Source organism: Malurus melanocephalus, unplaced genomic scaffold, assembly GCF_030028575.1.
Source record: "Malurus melanocephalus ecotype Western Australia unplaced genomic scaffold, MMel_1.1 scaffold_359, whole genome shotgun sequence".
NCBI classification, from domain to species: Eukaryota; Metazoa; Chordata; class Aves; order Passeriformes; family Maluridae; genus Malurus; species Malurus melanocephalus.
Window position 1 is genome coordinate 433,391 of NW_026623591.1, and position 19,556 is coordinate 452,946.

A 19,556-nucleotide genomic window follows, 5' to 3' on the forward strand; every position below is an offset into this window, starting at 1 on the left:
AAATCTCAAACATGTGGATTATTTAATTTTGCAATCAATCTGGTAAGATTTTGACCTTTTGATGGGGTGTGTTTGTTTGGGGCTTGAGATAGATAGATAGATAGATAGATAGATAGATAGATAGATAGATAGATAGATAGATAGATAGATAGATAGATAGATAGATAGATAGATAGACAGACAAACAGATATATAGATAGACTGACAGACACACAGACATATATTCACACATATATACTTACACACCTTTTATTTTGTTTTTAATTTTTTTAAGGTATACACATGACTGACACTGGATTAGCACACACTACMCAGGCAAAATGGCTCATCCAGAGGAACACAGAGGTGCCAGGAAGCCTCACTTCTAAAACCAGTCCAGCTCCATATTCTCAAAAACCTAACCACTACCTTGATAAGATCTAATCTGGTGGATGTTCTTAATATTAGTAAGATATTCAGGAATTACAAGGTAAATACTCATCTTAACAGCTACTTGTTTTTCTGCCCAGTCRCTTCTACAGAACCTTGACACAAGTAATGAAATAAATAATTTCTTGCAAAACAGAGCTTCCTTAGGTTTTGTGGTTTGATCTTCAGCTCTAAGAACTCTCAAAACTTCCAACTTCCACTTAAGAGTGTTAATGATGAGTACCTAAATAAATAGCCTTCCCTCATTTCCTTTATGTGATAGATGAACACTTGTGAAATCGTTTAAGGCCTGCAGTAAAAGTCGTGTTATTTATTCCCTCCTTTGTGTCCTCATAKTTGCTTTATTATGTCAAGAACAGCCTTTAGTAGCCTTGTGTTAAAAACTTCTCTACAGATGATAAATAAAGCTTTCTACTACAGCTTAGGGAACAGGTTAAATGAATCGATGGTCTGATTTAAAGCACAACACTCCGTATGTGCTCTCTTACACCTTTGAAACACAATACAGTAAAAGACTGCAGAAATTATGGGATACAGACAGTGGAAAGGTGAATGATTGGTGTTAGTGAGACTAACTCCAGCTGAGCAAATGCTGACTACAGCTTTGGATTTATTGATATCAGGTATCTTTCAGCTGAATTGTAAAATACATGGGTTGAGTCTCTCAACCCATGTATTGGATTTTCCTGCAATCAAAATTGTGCAATATTCTCCAAAATTATAACCAAATTCCCAATTATGGATGAAGARGCAAAGACTACACTTCTTATCTAAAGAATCATCTGCAACTTGTCAAAAAGAATATAATTCTATTAATGGTATGCCTTCTCTTTAAGAAAATCAATAAACAGTGCTGTTAGAAGGGACTCAATCCAGTGCAATTTCTTCATTAGCCTGAAGTACACCCATGCAATCAAACCTCAAAAAAAAATCCCATTTTATGACAAAAAGCAYAATTGCACAATTCAGCTTTCTTCTGAGCCTCAATACAGTTTAGCAGGAAAAAGCAGGAATTGAACATTCAGAAAAAATGAAAGCATATGAACTGCAAAACCTGGAAGGAAAATTCTTCCAGATAAGGCAGTTGTAAAAAATGCCACCTAAAAAAACAGTGGCTATGTCATGTACAGTATGTATTTCTGAGTAGCAGTGACRGCGATTTTTTCCATGCACAAGACTCTCACAGATTACACACTTCTCCCTGACACACCAAATAACCGGAGCAGGCGCTGATGCAGTGCCTGACTGCAGTGTGAGCACCCCAACCTCCTGACACTGCCGTAGTGTGCTCTGAGCTTCCAGGAGCTGCACTTCAATCAGAGAACATGGCACCAGAATATATCATCCAACCAGAAGGATAAAAGCTCATAGGGAAACAAACACCACCACAGAGTGATTTCCAAAGGAGTTGTAAGATGATCCTGAAAAGAACAGTAACCTTTTCTCAGAAGGCTAAGAGATTGAACAAAGCATATGAAAATGGATCACAGGGGAGAGAGGCTGGTTTTGTTGTTGAGTGGTTGTACTGTTCTTTCCAACAACTACTCACAAGAGCAGTACAGAAATACAAAAACTTGAAAATTTAGACAGTGTAGCACAGCCTTTTAAAATATGGGTATTTTATTTACATCATATAAGTCATTTAATGTCTTTTGTAAGGCTTGCTTGATCATGCTCACAACTGAAGAATTATAAATAATGTCAAGATTTGGTAAATGAAAAACATAAGGATGACTAAAAACTTTATTTTTAAATTAAAAAGGAGTAAAAATAGTAAACAGTAAAACCTCCATAAAATAACTACTATATTTATGTAAAAATAATAGGSATGTAGGAATATTAATATTATAATAAATAAATATATACCAATCTATAATAACATATAAATAATAAGAATGTCTACTTTCCAAAAAATAAAAAGCAAAAATTCAAGAAAGCTACACTAAACTATAAAAATACAAACAACAAACCACTTCATTTTCTTCAGTTTACTTTTAATAGGCCCTAACACAACCACAGTTAACTACAATTCATTATTGATACTTCACTACTTTCCTATAGCTGAGCATCAGATGTACAGGAAGGCATTTGCCTTACTACCACATTCTGTAGATATTTAAAACAGAGGATTTTTAGGGATCAAACCAAATGGCTGTGTAACTTCAGCATGTTAGGAACCACAATAGCCTGAGACAGTTCACCAGAACCATCCCCAACTGGAAACCCAAAGAGCCAAGGAGCAGCTCATTTCCTGCCTCACCAGCAGACCACACAATTACCTTCCTAATCAACAACATCCCATGAACAATCTGCTCAGCAGTAATTGCTAAGTACATTTGCCATCAATATACACAAAATTATTGCTAATAAATGTCATTGTGAATTACATTCAAGTACTACTAGACATGGTATAAATATGGGTCTACTCTGGTGACAAGAATCACTTTTCATACTACACTGCAAGAACTCCCAGTTTCAAGGAACAAAGAACGCAGGGGCTGCACCTGACAAAAGTCTCAGCTTTTGCACCCATCCCACTGTTGAAAAAACATTTCAACATAATCCTTTAGCACCAGAATCTTGATTTCCCCAGTAATGGCAGGCACCAAAGAGTTAAAACAGATTTTAATGAACAATTTTCACTGCTCAATGAGCATGCAGCGAYTCAGTGTCCTCAACATGTGTCCTTGTTGGAGGAAATCCACAGTCAGACACTTTTGGTTGTCCTCACACCATCCACTCACACTGCTATAGCACTTTGAAAATTTTAAAGCTTTATGCARWAAGTATCACGYAACTATCAASTGCACAGYACTGCGACTTGGGCTTGGCAGTGCTGGGTTAGCTGTCTGACTTGATGAYCTTAGASKGCTTTTCCRACCAAAATGATTCCMTGATTTACACCAAAGCAAAGGAAATCAAGGCTCCTGTGGGCAGCATCATCCATCATGCACTCTGTCAGAGCACCTTGAYACAGTGCTACACAAAGATTTGTGACAGTGTTGAGACATTTTGCTGTAACATAACTGACTTTGAATGCATTTGCACTATTCTTATCCAAAGACAACAGCTTAYTCCTTCAGCATCTCTCCTGCCATCTTCCATCTCATGTAATACATACTACATTTCCTGGACATGARCCTATTTTAGTACATTCTGTCTAAATTCCTTGACTTTTCCTGTACTCTTTCCAGTATAAGCTATTGACCACAAATTAAATTTTAGCACTTGTCTTTTCAATTCTAACTATAGTACTGTTACTTTCCCTCACTAGATCCTTACCAATTGCATTAATTCCACTCTGTGACCACTATTGGTTTATTAAAAGTATGTAAAAAGATGCATTAAATTGCAATATCAATGTTACAGTGTTAGTACGTGGTCAGCTTCACTCCAATTCCATTCTGTTCCTCTAAACAGGACCATTACTGCCTTTCAAACTGTATGAAAATCACTAAAGCTCAGGTAGGTCTACAGCACCACATCTGAACACCTGCTTTTAAATTAAGCTAAACCTAACTCTCTAGTACTTAATTTCTCGTTTTAAAATGAAGTCTGGGATTCTCAGTCTAAACAAAACACAGACTCATAGAATTATTTAGACCCTAAAGCAACCGAGGGAAAAGACMATTAAGATCAAGTACAACCATTAACCTGACTTCACTAAGCCCAACACTAAGCCATCTCTTTGTCCCACACCTACAAACATCAGGACATTTTAGTTTCCCATGTGATGTTTGTTTCATAACACTAGTGTGTACGCACCATATGAGCTTGGTCCTGCTTTCTCTTCATAAGTAAAATGAAGTTGCAGCTCCTCTTCTGACATTCGACTGATGAATACTTTCAGCAAACAGCAAATAATGAACAGTGCATTGTGAGCCTGCCAGATAAAGAGGTGGCTAGAAAAGAAGCAGAAACAAACAAGTATCAGTAATGCCTTACCAGCAGACATGCATCAAAAACCACAAGAAAATAAATGCCAGAGTGGACAAAGTTCCTACAGTCGAAGCAAGGAAAGGCCCAGGTGTTTAAGCAGGGARTTTGCAGCTGATGCTACAGAAAACACAGTAGGAATGTACTTAAAAGTAGTGTAGAAAACATCTTAACCCTAAGTATGTTTGTACCATTAAAAACACCACAGCTGACAAAGTACCACTCTTTGAGGAACTCACCAAACAGTACAGCAAACTTCTAAAGGTTTCTAGATGGTATGGACTCAAGGCACTCTGACATTTGAAAATTTCCACCAGATTCAGACCAGAAAGCTACCTGGCACCCTGAACCCTAGCCCTTTTCCCAAGCAAATACCTTTCATAGGCATTTATGGACTTCATAAGCACCACACTGCAGGATTTTCCTATGCAGAACACACAAATATTTTCCAAGCCTTCTGAATGAAAGGGAAATATGGCATCATTCAATTTTTTCGAGTCCCAGGAAGCAGGTGCTGGGAAGCCCATGCACAGCACAGTCAACTATAACCTGAAGCTGTACTTTCAAGGTATCTTTGGATTAAAAGATAGAGTTTAAAAAAAKATTAAAAGCAAGAGCTATCTGGGCACAAGTATCTTCTTTCTTTAGATGCAAGCAAAAACCTCTTTTTTTAAACAGCCCTAAGCCAGTAGTACCCATAACTTACACCATTTACACACAAATGTGTTCATCTAACACATAAATGTCTTYTCCCCCAGCAATTTATTTACTTATTATACTAAATTTCTGTGTTTGGAGAAGTACTAAACATTTGTTCTGTTTCAAACAATAATTTTAAGGYTTGGTCTGTGATTATATTAGCAGAGAAAAAAATTCAAGAGCTAGCAACAAAAGGAACATTAAAAAAATTAAATAGCACACACAGATCTTTTTTGGGAACTTACTTCTGACATTCTGCTGAGATTTTTAACTCTTTGGTTCTAGAAAGAAAGACTTTAATCAAYGATCCAAGGTTTCCTGTTCGAGGATTCTTCTCAACTAGATGAGGAAAAATAAGACACAGTTATATAGCATGTGTTAAGTTGACACTATCTAGTTCAAACTTTGAAAAGACAAAAAACACATTTCAATGTCTTATCTATTTCTAAATAAAAGACAGTATGTCTTGTTTTTCTGTACAGACATTCTTCTTTTAAGATTCTTCAGCACATGATTTACTATTCCATAATTGTTCTCTGAATACTACTCAACCTAGATTTAAAATATCCCAAATGTGGGATATTCATACTGCTTCCTTTTCCAGACTTGTCAACAGACTATTGTCGGAAAATGGGACAGGTCTTCACAACCACCTTTTACATTGATGCCACACCATTGATCACATTCATATCATCCATTCCTATCATCMTCTGATTCTTTTTCCTTACTGATCAGCTTAGAGGGCAGAGGGGAAAAGACAGAGTAGGGATGGATTTATTTGTTTTAGACCATTCAATCATATTGAGTTCTGTAAAGCAGGTAACAGAGGAAGCTTTTAAAGGTTTGGGATGCACAAAAACACACTCTACACTCCTTTGACCTTATTAGTGCAACACACAAACAGAATGCTAAAGGCATGACTGTGCACAGGGATGCTCTTTCTCAGTTTTTCTGGTAAAGCATGTGGAAAAAAGATGGCACAACTTCTTACCTAAAGACTTGCAGACTGAGATTGTGGCTTCTTCCAAGAGCTTTAAGTCAGCACTAGGTAAGAGGAAAAGAAAATAAAAATGGTTACACAAGCAATTGGGTTCCTGTACTGGAAGAGAAAATTCATTACGAAGCAGTAATAAAATCTGTCTATGAAGCATTTAATTTTAATCACCCACTAGTTCGCAACCATTAGTTTGTCCAAACTCCCTGCTCAAGCAGGGTCCCCTAGAGCCAGCAGTCCAACACACCCACCACCAGGTGGCTTTTGAGTATCCCCACAAGGTCTCTGGACAACTCATTCCAATACTCCATCATCACAGTGCAATATTCATTTGAAGTACAGCAAATGTAAAACAGGTAACTAATATTCAAAAGTGAATTGTTCATCAAAGTAAAATTATGTCAGCATCTTCTCCCAGGGAACAAGGGACAGTATGAGAGGAAACGGCCTCAAGCTGAGGCGGGGAAGGCTCAGGTTGGATATCAAGGAAAATACCTTCATGGAAGGGGTTGTTCAGCCCTGGCACAGCTGCCCAGGCCAGGGATGGAGTCTCCATCCCTGGAGAGATTTAAAASTCATCTGGATGTGGCACTTGGGCACRTGGGTCAGTGATGGCCTGGACAGTGCTAGGGAATGGTTGGACTCAATGGTCTTGGTGAGCTTTTCCAGCCTAAAAGATTYTGTGTATTTKTATTATTACTACCTTTGTGGTTTCAGTATTGCCATGCTCAGCCTAGTGTTACTGAAAATACAAACAGAACAGCAGCCTAGAGAATTAACTTGAACTTTTTTACAAGAAATTTCACATGAAATTATGTATTTTTAAAAACCACAATAAAAGAAACCACAATCTGACATTTAACCTCAAGCTTAGSAGCTCTTTCCTATTAACTAATGTTATTGTACTAGTGCAACAATCACATCAGATACAGCAAATTGTTCATAACTTCATTAATTGCCTGGTGATAYGCCTCAGAAAAACATCATCTGAAAAGAACAATAAAGCACTAAAGCAAAACCTGACAGCAACCACTGAAAGTAAACACCAGCTGCGTCAAATGCATACCTCTGACCTACAGTGCAGGGCAACTGATCCTCAAAAACACCCTTAACAGATGGGAAAACAAGACAAATAATTAGATACTGTGTCCAATGCCACACTGAGCAATATGAGTATTAATAACTATAGGGCACCCTGTTCCATCACCGTTAAAATTTCTTCCTTCTATCTAGTCTGAGCCTACTCTCTTCTAGTTTAAAGCCATCACCTCTTGTCATATCACTAAAGGCTCCTACTGCTCAGTGTTTYGGAAGAGATGGTAGAGCCTCTATACAGACTGAATTAACATACAGCCTGACCTTCAGGGACTTTTGAAGTTCARCAAATCAAAGGACAGTCAAAAAAATTCAAGGTTTGCAGCCGTAAGTCCTCTCCTTTTTTCAAAGTCCTGTGGGTTTTTTTAAATTTACATGGCAAACCAGTTTACAGCATGCTGTTGGGTCAACCTGAGATTATCAGTGGTGCTGTGWGGGAAGCTGCTAAACTAGCTCCAGTGCTGAACACTCTGTGGAGCCATGCTCTCAGAAGGTGTGGAGTTTGAGCTGTGCCCCAATTCAAAAGGTCTAGAAGATATTGCAGAGAGAGCAGCCAAAAGAATTTTTTAAAACCCTTCAWCAGGAAGCTATTCAAGATAGACACACCAAACAAATTAAGTTTCAAGATGCCTGCAATTCTTCCTGTATATCAGACYAATTTACTGTGTAGTGAGCTGACAGCTGAGACAGCTCTTCATCAACAGCTGAATATCTTAAGACAACTTTAGATTATGCAGATAGGCTTGTTCTGATAYCAGTTACCAGTATTCATTCTGTCACAAACTGCTTTGAAACACAAGATTCAGAAAGAACAAACTTACACTTTGATATATACTTAAAAAACATTAGACTTGGTCTCAAAGGTGCTCTCTTGTTCCAGAACTACAAACATGTAGAGTAATTAAAAACAAATGGTATTGAGCAAGAATGCACCACCAGCAACTACGGACAACACAGTTTTCTAGGTCTATGTGACCTCTCTCTTCTTTAAAAAAACAAAAACTTCTAAATTTACCCAGCTGGCTGCTTGTCATCAGGATTTATTCCTTCCTAAGACCTGGCAGACAGGGAGGGTGAGTACTACAATGGACAACAACTCAGTAGAGAGTTCTTAGGTACTGAAAAATCATAATCTAATACAACATGGTCCCTCCCACTATCCAAAGATCCTGGGGACACAGTCTGAGTGGTTATTGTAATTGCTCCAGAATTTAAACCATAAATGCAGTCATTCAGCTTTGAATTATGGTTCATTTTCTCCCTAATTTCTAAGGTTAGATTCCAAAGTATAGCATACTTACAGACTTTTTTTTCTTCCCTTTGGGTTATTAAAACCCATACAAAGTCCTCAAACTAATTCCACAGAGTTGCTTAATTTCTACAGATTGCCAGGACCAAAACCAGTGGCAAAGCAAGTAAGGCTTTCAGATCTTCTGCGAAGCTTTTAACATTCGAGTCATTCCTTCTCATACTAAAAGGAAGTTTAACACTTGAAAATTGACTACAGCACTCTGCCCCTTATTCATACAACAAGAWCACAAAATTGAATTTTGCCACACTCATGACCAGGCAATGGCTACTGCAAATTTTCAGTTCGCTCAGAAGAAACATCTAGGAGGGGAAATTACAGCAGAAATACCACCCCAAGAAGCACACACTMCATATTGTTACACTCCCAAGGATGGATTCACGGTGAAAATATTACAAAAATAGCAGCTCATAGTAACTCATTCCCAGGTACGTGGGGCCAAACTTAGAAGTTAGTTTTTTTCCTTTGATTGGGCAGGAAAGACAAGTGAGACACACAGAAAAAGCTGTCAGGGTATTTTTTGTGCAATGAGGAGACAGAAGGTAAATTACATTAACACTTGGGCAGAAAATCCCAGGACCAAGRTTCACGAGGTGGCACAAAAGAAATKATAYRRGCAGCTATGGTACTGAYTTTGCTCTATAGACCCTGTGGAGATGACATCTGGTTAACGAATGAGTGTCAGAATCGAAACTCAACACTGAAACATCTGTCCTTTCATTAAGCCAGAACATTGCTAATAAGTATTCAAACTGTATTATTTCAGCTCTAACAAAAGCAAGYACTGATGGAGTGAAGCTCCTTCACTGCACTGATCACAAGTAACAGTTCCAATTCGCTCTGAAAAACCTCACCTGAGGAAGACAGAGTGGCCTGCTGTCAAATATATGCCAAATATGTGTCTGGACCACAAGAGTGGTGAAGAGCGGCTGAGGGAACTGGGAAAGGGGCTCAGCCTGGAGCAAAGGAGGYTCCGGGGGGACCTTGTGGCTCTGCACAACTCCCTGACAGGAGGGGGCAGCCGGGGGGGTCGGGCTCTGCTCCAGGGAACAGGGACAGGAGGAGAGGGAACGGCCTCAGGCTGGGCCATGAAGAGTCAGGATGGATACTGGGGAAAATTCCTTCATGGAAAGGGCTGTCCAGCCCTGGCACAGCTGCCCAGRGCAGTGGTGGAGCTGCCATGACAGTAGAGATTCAAAAGCCTTGTGGATGTGGCATTAGGTGACACAAGACAGAACACATAAAAGATGGATTTTTTAAGGATGGAAAGTAAAATATCCCTGCTCTATGAGAAACATTCAGTATACTGTCAACATGAAACAGATTATCTGTTTCTGGTAATAAATAGGCCATAAGTATGAAAAGCAAGTCAACCCTTCCTGCTGCTTGATGGCTCTGCTGAGAATCAGCAGGAGGAAACCAGGCACTCCAGTGACTTGGCCCTGGAYGAGACACCACCATGGATAATGGTCATGTGCACATGGAACAAACTCTGAGTGTGGTGGGGCCCTGGCACAGGGTGCCCAGAGAAGCTGTGGCTGTTCCATCCCTGGAGGTGGCCAAGGCCAGGYTGGACAGGGCTTGGAGTAACCTGGGAAAGTGGAAGGTGTCCATGTCCGTGTCAAGGGGTGGAAGGAGATGATTTTAAGGTCCCTTCCTGCTCAAACTGTTGTGGGCTACTGTGACACCAGCTTCAAGCCACGGATCTTTAACATCACGATCACAGTGACCTGGGTGAGTTTGCACATGTACTTCAACTGGCACAACCCGAACTGAACAACCTCGCTTTGAGAAAGCAGTACATATTTACATATTCACCAGTAYTGCAGTTTTCCAAGAAACGAACAAAAGGTATCACCTGATGTGGGGATTCAAATGGTCTATGAGCACACAGGGCAAACAGAAAGGATTCAAAGCAAAGTATTCTTAACTACATAGGATTGAGTGGCTCACTTGGATACAAGCAAATATGTTAGGTACATGGTTGCTTCCAACACACTTTAGGAAAAAATTCCAGGCTTCACAGGCATTCCTCCCTCATCCTGTGATTTCATGGCCAGCATTTGCAAAGTACTTAATAAATAAAATAGATTCTTTTATTTAATTTTCTTTTATGTAGTGGATGAGTCCACAGACTTCAGTGAAACTAAAATTAGTGAAATAAAAAAAATAGCAAAATTTGCTTCCTTGATAGCACAGACATCTTCAAAGAAAATGGTTTTATCTTTTTTTTTTTTTAAGGTATATCCAAACAGGAGAGGTTTTACAGTGGCAGTGATTATTTTCTGTAACGTCTTAACACCATGCAGTAAGAATATTTTGTATATTGTCAGGACAAACCCCTCTAYAGACAGGCAGCATCTGTATGACTACAGCTACCACACATCAGTGGTGAAAATAAAGAGTAATCAAGGATAGTCATTATTTCCTTGGGATTTAATCACTTTGTGTTTGCAATCATGCATCACAGTACACAGAGTTTGTTCATCAGGAAGTTTGTTTTCAGTAAGAAAACCTCTTTTGAATAGAAGTGGGAAAGAATGGCAAATTGAGCAGTCTGTTGGTCAATAAAATTTCATCATTTTCGTTGACTGCAGATTTTTATTTCTGACTTCATACTATCATAAAGGCAAATTCTGCAGTGAGCTATTCTGGCATATTTTGTAAAAAACATTACTTCCAAAAAGAAGAGGAGGGGGAAAAAAGTTAAAGGGAAAAAAAAAAAAGAAACCAGTGGAGCTATAAATAGGATTATTTTAGAATGGTTGAATTTCAATTTGGTTGCCTTAAATTTACTAACAATCAGTCCTCAGCAAAACCATAACTATTAAGACAGTGAAAGTTGTTTCCTGACAGCAACCAGGAATATGGTTTTATCAGATTTTATTTTAACGGCACAATACGTTTCAAAGTAGCAGTGGCTTCCTTTAAAACAGCTCCACATAACAGAGAAMGCATTCTGCCTAAAAACTGCAACTGCAAACATACCCAGAGCATAACACCTGCCCTTAGTATGGTAAGAAAAAGATACAAACAAAAGCAAACAAGTACCCCTATAAAAAAAGGAGAGGGAAAGAAACGAAATGAGCAGCTTTCCTGACAGCTTTTTCCTCAGATTAAGGCCTTTTTTCTTTGCTATTGAATACAAAACAGAAGAAATGGGACATTTTGTAAATTCATACTGTGGGAATGCTGATTTTAATGGACTAGTTGGAGCGAAGACATCAAAGAATATAAGGCAGCMTATGATTTATTGTACCATTTAAAAAATGTACCATGTTAAGGCAACATAAAAGCTTCTCATTTTTATGTCTTTGCATTAAAGACCCGTGCACATCATTCTTGAACCAGCAACTCATTAATAACTCTGGGGAAGGAACAAAGTAGAACAGTAAATATTAAGCACATGATTTTCAGCAAGTTCTGCTTTAGTTAACTTTAAGTTTTCCATCAGAAAATAATTGTAACTAATATCACCACTAAGGAGGAGGTTGCATTCCTGGTAGCAAATCAYAGAAAAGCCAGACAAACACAAATTCTGCCTAGACTGAGAGCTAATATTCCAAAGCAAACCTCGTAGCTCTTAATCCTGATTGTAACTAAAAAAAAACCATCCAGAAAAGCTGTATTTTATTTTTTCAATATCCAAACACTTTTGGATTGATAAGTCAGTCACTTAAAGTACAGAAGTGGCAGATTTAAGAGATTTTATAGAAATKTAATTCAGCTCTTACAAGTCTATTCTGTGCAATAAATAAGGACACATGTAGGAAAAAAAATACGAACATGCAGGAGCGTGAAATTAGAGCACCAAGTACTTCCTAATGGCTGAAASCAGAAATGTCTCAGCAGACACTTCTGAGTACCTGCTTAGCATGTATGATCTGCTCTATGGAAGAGGATATCACAATAAACCTTTTACAGTGAAAAGCACAAGGCAACCTAAACCTAAACTGCTGGAAGCTGTTCCTTTTACTATTATTTATGTATGTGCCACTTATATGCTCCCACTCCCAGACTGTGACAGGCTTCAGTGCTTTATTTGCCAGATACCCAAAGGTGACTCTGGCTGTTACTACTCACTCATGCCAGGGAGTCACAGGTAGCAAGCAAGGATTCACCATCAACTCATTTCTGATTACTAACAGATGATGTTCCCTCTTAATGTTTGCCTGATTATTAGCAAAATCAACAGTATGAGAGGAAAACCAAGCAGCCCAGAAAGGCTGAATATTAGACTCACAGCAGTCAGGTCTGCTTTGATCACACATTTTCCCATTCATTTTTTGGATGGCACAGCAGGTTTAAGCAAACCCACCTTTTAGCCCAATAGGCTGCAGTGCCCCAAAAACTCAATCCCTCATTGTGCCAGGATTGTTTTGTGGTGCCAAGCTATGAATCACTCTAGGGAATTATCCTGGTTGAAAAAATAAACAYTTCTGCTGTGCTGTTTTCCAGACAGATTAGTTCCTGATTAAACCCACAGAAGAACAAAACAAAYATAGAAGAGATAGTGAAAGGGCAAGAGCATCTTGCATCAGTGTTGGTGACAGGGATACAGCAACTTTGCAGTCAGCAGCACTGGTAAGTGGCAAACTTTATTCCACACAGAAATCTACATTGTGTTCTTCACAGAAACAGACCAAAAAGTCAACAGAACAGAAAGAATAAAACCCAGTAAAGAAGGCATGGTTGAGGAAATTACCAACACTAAACAATTATACATGGAACTAAAAAAAGAGTGATTAACACACTCAGTCAGGTAGAGGTGRGAAAAGAAACCAAAAGAGAAAACCAGGAACATGAGAAATGGATAAAAAGAGGAAGCAATTAACCCAGCTAGAAGGGAAAAGAGAAAAAAGTAAAACAAGGACAAAGAAAGAAATACAAAGTGCCAAGACACACAAAGCATAAGAAAATGRAGACACCATGGCACAGAAAGTGGTGCTATTTTAAGATATCGTATCATGTCATCACGAGCTTCTCAGAAGTAGAAATAAAGTAATTCCCCATCTCTCAAGCCAAGGCACAAAGACTATTATTCCATAGAAGACCCAGCTCAATTTGACACCTGRGATCTACAGTACCTGGACTAAGCTGCAACAGCTTCTGCAACGCAAAGCACTAGTCACAAGTTCCTATCTAGAAAAAGCATACATGGAAAACCACACAAACTTCCTTACACACTCTGATTCAGATTTCCCTTGGAAGCCTTCCTTGCAGACACTGTTTCCTTACTATGGCCAAGGCCTCTTGACAACAATGTGAATCTGTCAGACATCTGCTGCTGATAGGAGAAAATCTACCCACGACCCACCACTTCCCTACATTGCTGGTTTTCGCTTGGATAATTTGGGTTTGGCTGATTGATTCTCCTACCAACATGAATTTTCCTATCACCTTCTCTTCTAATGTTTTTCTCCCTMTCCTCCCCTACAGTACTGAAATATGTAGAACTATGAACCAAAATGTTGTCCAAGCAGCACCCAGAGAAGACAGACTTCTTCTCCCTAGGGATCAGTCCCATCTCTGCAAAAACTTGAGAAAATAGATCTTTTACTCTAAAGTATCACCAGCTGCCTCCACAAAAAAAACAACATAAAACATTTATACAGCTCCCAGTGACACTTGYAAAGTCACTAGTTTTGCAAAAGACTAGAAAAAGTGAATTTAAAAAGAGAAGAAAACTGTAAAATTCTGTCCTCTTCAACARGTGAAAACTGGCTCCTTTCCACAAGTCATAAACAAGCATCTTGCTCTTGTTGCTCAAGACTCATTAAAAACAGAGTTAACTTGATAATTCGGAAGCTTCCAATCTCAGAAATTAACATTGACCTCTATTGTTCCGTTCCKGCAGGCAAGGTTATCTGATAGAGATGAATGCTGGGTGTTGTGCAGCCAGCATCGTCTGATTTTGCTTGCCAATGCTTGTCTCAGGTAGATGTAACTTAATGGGAAATTTCTATTTCCTTCCATTATTAAGCTACTGAAAAGATGCCTCTAAAAAYATTTCTCCTCTAGTTGCCAGGCAAGAGCACCACCTGGTGTTCAGCTAATTAAAGCTTTCAACCTGCATTTGGATCATTTTGTTGGTCTGCTTGTTTTTTTAATTAAGTTTCTTGCTTGAGGTTTTTTGTTTGGTTATGTTTTTGCTTTGTTGATTTGGGGCTTTTTTTTAGCAAATTTACTCTCCACTGGATCTGATTCCATGAAATAGGCATAAAAAAGCTGCAAAGCAAACTAAGAAAAACTCCTTAACTTCCATGGGGAAAGGAAGAAGAATAGGACAGCCTAAAGAAATTGCTGGGATTTTACATGCAATCATTCCTCCTTTAAAAAACCCAAACAACAGAGTATTATGTAAGTTCTTAGAATACTGCCAATCTTATTAGTCATGAGTAGGCTGTATATAATTCTTGTCTTCAAGGATCTTAGAGGAAAAACAACTGCTTGCTCACACACTTCCAATTCCATATTGCCTTTTACAGCCCTTCACAATACSATCCCTTCTTCCTAACCTCTGACTATTCGCTCCATGCAGAAGCCAAAATACTTCCTCCTCCTCACTCTTTACAAAAATAGCACCTAGTAAATGCCTTCCAGTTATTTACCTTAACCATTTTCCATTCCAGTTGCTTGAACTTCCAGTTACTCATAGAAAGCCACCAGTTTTATATTGTAAACTGTAAATTAAACAGTTTAAGTAACACCTGAAGGTATTAATATCAGATTGTTTTTATCAGATTTATAATCAACACATAGGCCAAGGAATTTAGCAACCAAGTTGGATTAATAGAAATCACAAGAACTTAAATTCTCTGTTTCTGGAGATGTGTCATGAATCCTCCAAGAATACTGATTTTATTTGTATCCACACCATCTTCTGCCGTGAAAAGGCATTCAAAGCTTGAATTTCAGGTATTTAGTAAATATCCTTATGGAAAATAGACAGCAAATTTCCTTTTAAAATGCAAAAGAATGTGAAAAAAGCCATACAGACTAAGCAACTCAAAAGCTAACCTACAATTAAATCATGCAAGAAGTACAAATCACTCKAAGATGAAAGGAAACAGCAAATGTTGAAATCTTCAGCAAATCCAGTCAATCCAAAGGCTATATCAAAGAAAAATAAAGTTTTCTAAAACAACAAGAAAAGAAAAAAGTTTCCCTCCATCACTATAGACCCTATTTTTGATCTTTACCAGGAGAATGAATAGCAATTACAGCTATTATGAAGAAGAAAGAAACCCACAGTAATGGAAGAGGTCATGAAAAACACATCCAAACTTAGAAACAATCTATTTTACACAGGCATTTACTCCTCTGCTACCTAAAACAGGGAAAATAAACGTAACCACTCATTTGCTTTCAGACTGGTCACTTCTACAGACATATTATCAAAGTTAGCTCCAAACACTGTCTTACCTGTTTGTTGGAGTGGTGAAGCTAAAAGACAGAAGCTGATTCCAGAATGGGTCATTCTCGGAGATGGGCTCTGATCCTGACAGTTTTTGTAAGTATTCATTTTCTGGAAGCTCACTGATGCTGCTGCTGTTTGCACCCATCTTCTTTATTTGGCAAATCTCTTCTTAAATTTTCATTTCTTTGAGGAAAAAAAGAGAAGACAGAAACATCTTAAGTCTTTTGTACAAATGAGGACTATGCAGGCCTGGAGTTAGCCACCAGTAAAGCTTTATATCACTCCCTTGAAAAATTCCTGAGTTGAAGAAATCAGGTGCATAGGAATATAACAAAAAGATTTTCTTTCAACAGACTCTGGTCAATAACATCTTTGGTGAAGAAAGATAAAAGTTTCTGTGCTATTCATTCAGTCATTATCACATTGTATTTTAGTAAATTATACTCAGCAAGAACACTGCAGCACAGTTTTATCAGTACCACATGGGGAAACCAAAGGGCAAAACACCAGAGAAKTCTCAATTTTAACAGGGGTGGCAAGTTGACATGCTATACAGAAATATATTTTCAAACTGAATATGCATAGATAGAAAATTACTGCTTCTGTAAAGATGCAGCTAATTCTCCTGCTAGCCAGCAGTGATCTACACTGTTAAAGCTCCTGCCTTGACAGAGTAAGTGTTAACTCTTACCATGCTGTTATCAAGTAAGCAAAGGTACTACTGACCATACATGAACCTGCTGATCTCTGTAAAATAAAATGGTTCATTCCAGGCAACTACTTCAAGGGGAAAAGCCATAAAATGAATACATCAAAAACACAACTGTTTTTYGATGGAACACTGCAGAAGTTGGCACTCCAAACCCTCTTACTACATGTGTTGTACTTGATCTGTGTGAAGAACGAGAAGCTTTGAATTCTTCATGCTGCTTCTCATCTTTATAAACAATTTAATTAAAGAAAGAAAACCACCATGATGCTTCAACTACATGCCAGGTATGATCCCAAGCACCCCACATCTCCAAGGCATGACCTTCAATAATCTTCCACCTTTTGGGACAAAATAACCATGATTGATAGGTTTAAAAGTTTGCATGAAAAAAGGCATCCCCATTAAGGTAAAAGTGTTTTGCAACATCTACTGTAACCTAAATACTCCTGAGCTGGCGTAAGATGTAAGAACAGGCACAGCTGTACCAGGAGGAATACGTTACCACCCAGTAGCAACTCTTTCCTTGGTTCTACAGATACAGATACAAGGTATCTGATACAAGATAACAGATAAAAGAATCAGAACAGTACTGAAATTCCCAGAACTCATCAATTTCGCAGTAGCAATTACTTTCAGAAAAGACAATTTAAATAGCAGTTAATATTAAGAAAGAACTGTAAAAATACGAGGAAAACTCTCTAAAAAAAAAAAAAAACAAAACAACCAAAAACCAAGAGAAAAAAAAAAAAAAAACAAAACAACCAAAAACCAAGAGATGCAACAATTGCAGCTACAGTGGAAGTTCTCTAAGGAACTCATATTTGAGATTTAGAGCAAATGCATAGTACCCAAATACGTTCGAAACAAAAAAGGCCAGCATAGTCACGGAGCAGAATATAAGATGTATTAAGTAATAAAGTATTCATATTATATTTATATTAARTAATTTCTTTAAAATGTGAAAATCCTATAAAACTAAGGAAATTGGTAATTATTTTCTATATCTAGAAATAAATTTTCTATAAATCTTATATAAAATTATTTCCTAGATTTTATTGGTAGGGGATTCTACAAGCTGGAAATATACCATTCCACACTCCTTACCTCCAYTTCAGTATTCCATCCTCCACTATTGCTACTATCTGCTCTAGAAGACAGGATACAGAGAGAACAAACTTCACACTGATCCTGTCTCTGTTCTTAAAACAACTTGTTGTACCTCCACCAAGATGCACCCAGAGAGCTCTGTTTTTGAAGGGGCAGTTGGGTTTATACCACCTCCCTTCACACCTGATGAAAGGGAAGAAACAATAATGTTATAACCTCATATACACCTCTCTCAGCAAAAAACACTGAAGACACTCTAGCACTTAAAAAAGTCATGTTTGTCACAGGGACTACCTGCAGGAAGAAAAATCTGAAGTAGCCTATGAATGAAAATGAAACTTCGTGCAAGGCAATTCTGTGGAGAAATATTAAAGATTATAAAATGTAATTAGTTTTAAGAGGATTCCCAGAACTTCGGTTGAACGCTTACTCACAGAACAGAATGAATGCATCTTACATGAACACAGATTTTGCTGCCCCAAAGAATAAATCCCCACAATCAGTGTATTCTATCCTTGAAAAAGTGTCAATTAATACTAAAGCTATAAAGTAGAAGAAAAACCAATTGATGCAGTATCTGAGAAAACTGGATCATCAATCAGAAAAATGAAGATTCAGCTTGCACATACACACCTCAGCTCAGCATCCCCTGATWTCATAGAATGCCAGAATGGTTTGARTTGGAAGGGATCTTAAAACACAATCCACAGGCAGTGATAACTTGCACTGGACCAGGTTGCTCCAAACCCCATCCAACATGAACATGTTTGCAACATGTTCAACTGCTGCAAAAGCCAACAGTGATGCTGCTGGCCATAGACCTGTATTTYGTTCGACTCAAGCCCCTTTCCTGTGCTTTTAAATGACTTAAAGGCCCTACATTTAAACCTTCATTTCTTGGAGAAAAGACAAGTCTAGTCTCTGTCTGCTTCAAGTTCCCATTCTCTGCTCATGTTTTCCAGCTCACTTGCTCCAAGACAAACAATTAACGGTGAAGAGAACCAAGAGGTAGCTGGAGCCCTGCCTGAAATCCCTTCACCTTAACTTGGAACTCTTGAGTTCTCCAAGCCAGAACACTGACAGTTTCCAAAATCCTTAGGCCATTCCCCTAAGATGAGTCACCACGTTCTCTATTTACAAGCTACTCCTGCAGTTTGCTGCAGCTCCCAAAGCCTCCAATTTAAACTACTTTCCCAGAAATATGACAGCAATTGGAACAGGTTGCAAGCTAATTCTTGAAAAGAAGTCTGCTCTCCAGTTTTCTTACACATGCCTCTAAGATAAATCCAAAACAAAGAGGGCTTTAAAAGCAAATGTTAGCAAAGTTTTATTGCTTGTTTTCAGAGTCAGTGTCAAGTCACAGTGCCCAAAAATGTGCCCAGTTCCATGGCCCCAGCCAYGCTCCCAAAAAACATGACTAGCTAYGGAGCCCCTTGTGAGTCCTCCAGACCTAATGCCCAGCCAGCTCCTTCCAAACTGSAGAGAACATGTTAGATTCCACAGACCTTCCCCAAAGCAACAGAAAAATAAGGCATTAGSTGATTATTTTCTCCTCTAAATTAAATAAATACCAAGCCATCCAGACCTGCCAAATAATCCATTTGCTACCTTGAGCTTTAAGTACTTGGTAGTAGTTTGAAGATAAGGGCACTTGGCAAGCTTTGACTTCCACTCATTCAAAAGCCAGCAAATCTTGGTGCAATCAAACAAACGTATAGATTTTTCCCTCTCTGTTATGCTCTGATTTCTTTCCTCTYCTAAGTACATTACACTCACTATATCCCTCTGAAGTAAAAATCTCTGATGCTTTCCATACATGGCCACACTTGAGACAAAACACAAAACAAACTCCTTC

At 38.3% G+C, this 19,556-nt stretch overlaps 1 protein-coding gene across 6 annotated transcripts in view; it reads right to left on the reverse strand.

The window, feature by feature from the left end:
* The window catches only part of DYM (dymeclin), a 208,459-nt gene that overhangs the window by 180,498 nt on the left and 8,405 nt on the right, over positions 1-19,556 (reverse strand). For 5 of the 6 annotated variants that reach the window (XM_057378441.1, XM_057378440.1, XM_057378438.1 and 2 more), the window contains exons 2-5: positions 15,888-16,065; positions 6,056-6,108; positions 5,310-5,403; positions 4,195-4,331 (exon numbers count right to left, since the gene is read on the reverse strand). In XM_057378441.1, coding sequence (XP_057234424.1) covers positions 4,195-4,331; positions 5,310-5,403; positions 6,056-6,108; positions 15,888-16,027 — 424 coding nt within the window. In that variant the 5' untranslated portion in view covers positions 16,028-16,065. Of the gene's footprint in view, positions 1-4,194; positions 4,332-5,309; positions 5,404-6,055; positions 6,109-15,887; positions 16,066-17,698; positions 17,885-19,556 lie in introns of all 6 variants that reach the window. The other variant, XM_057378437.1, reaches the window with a different exon arrangement.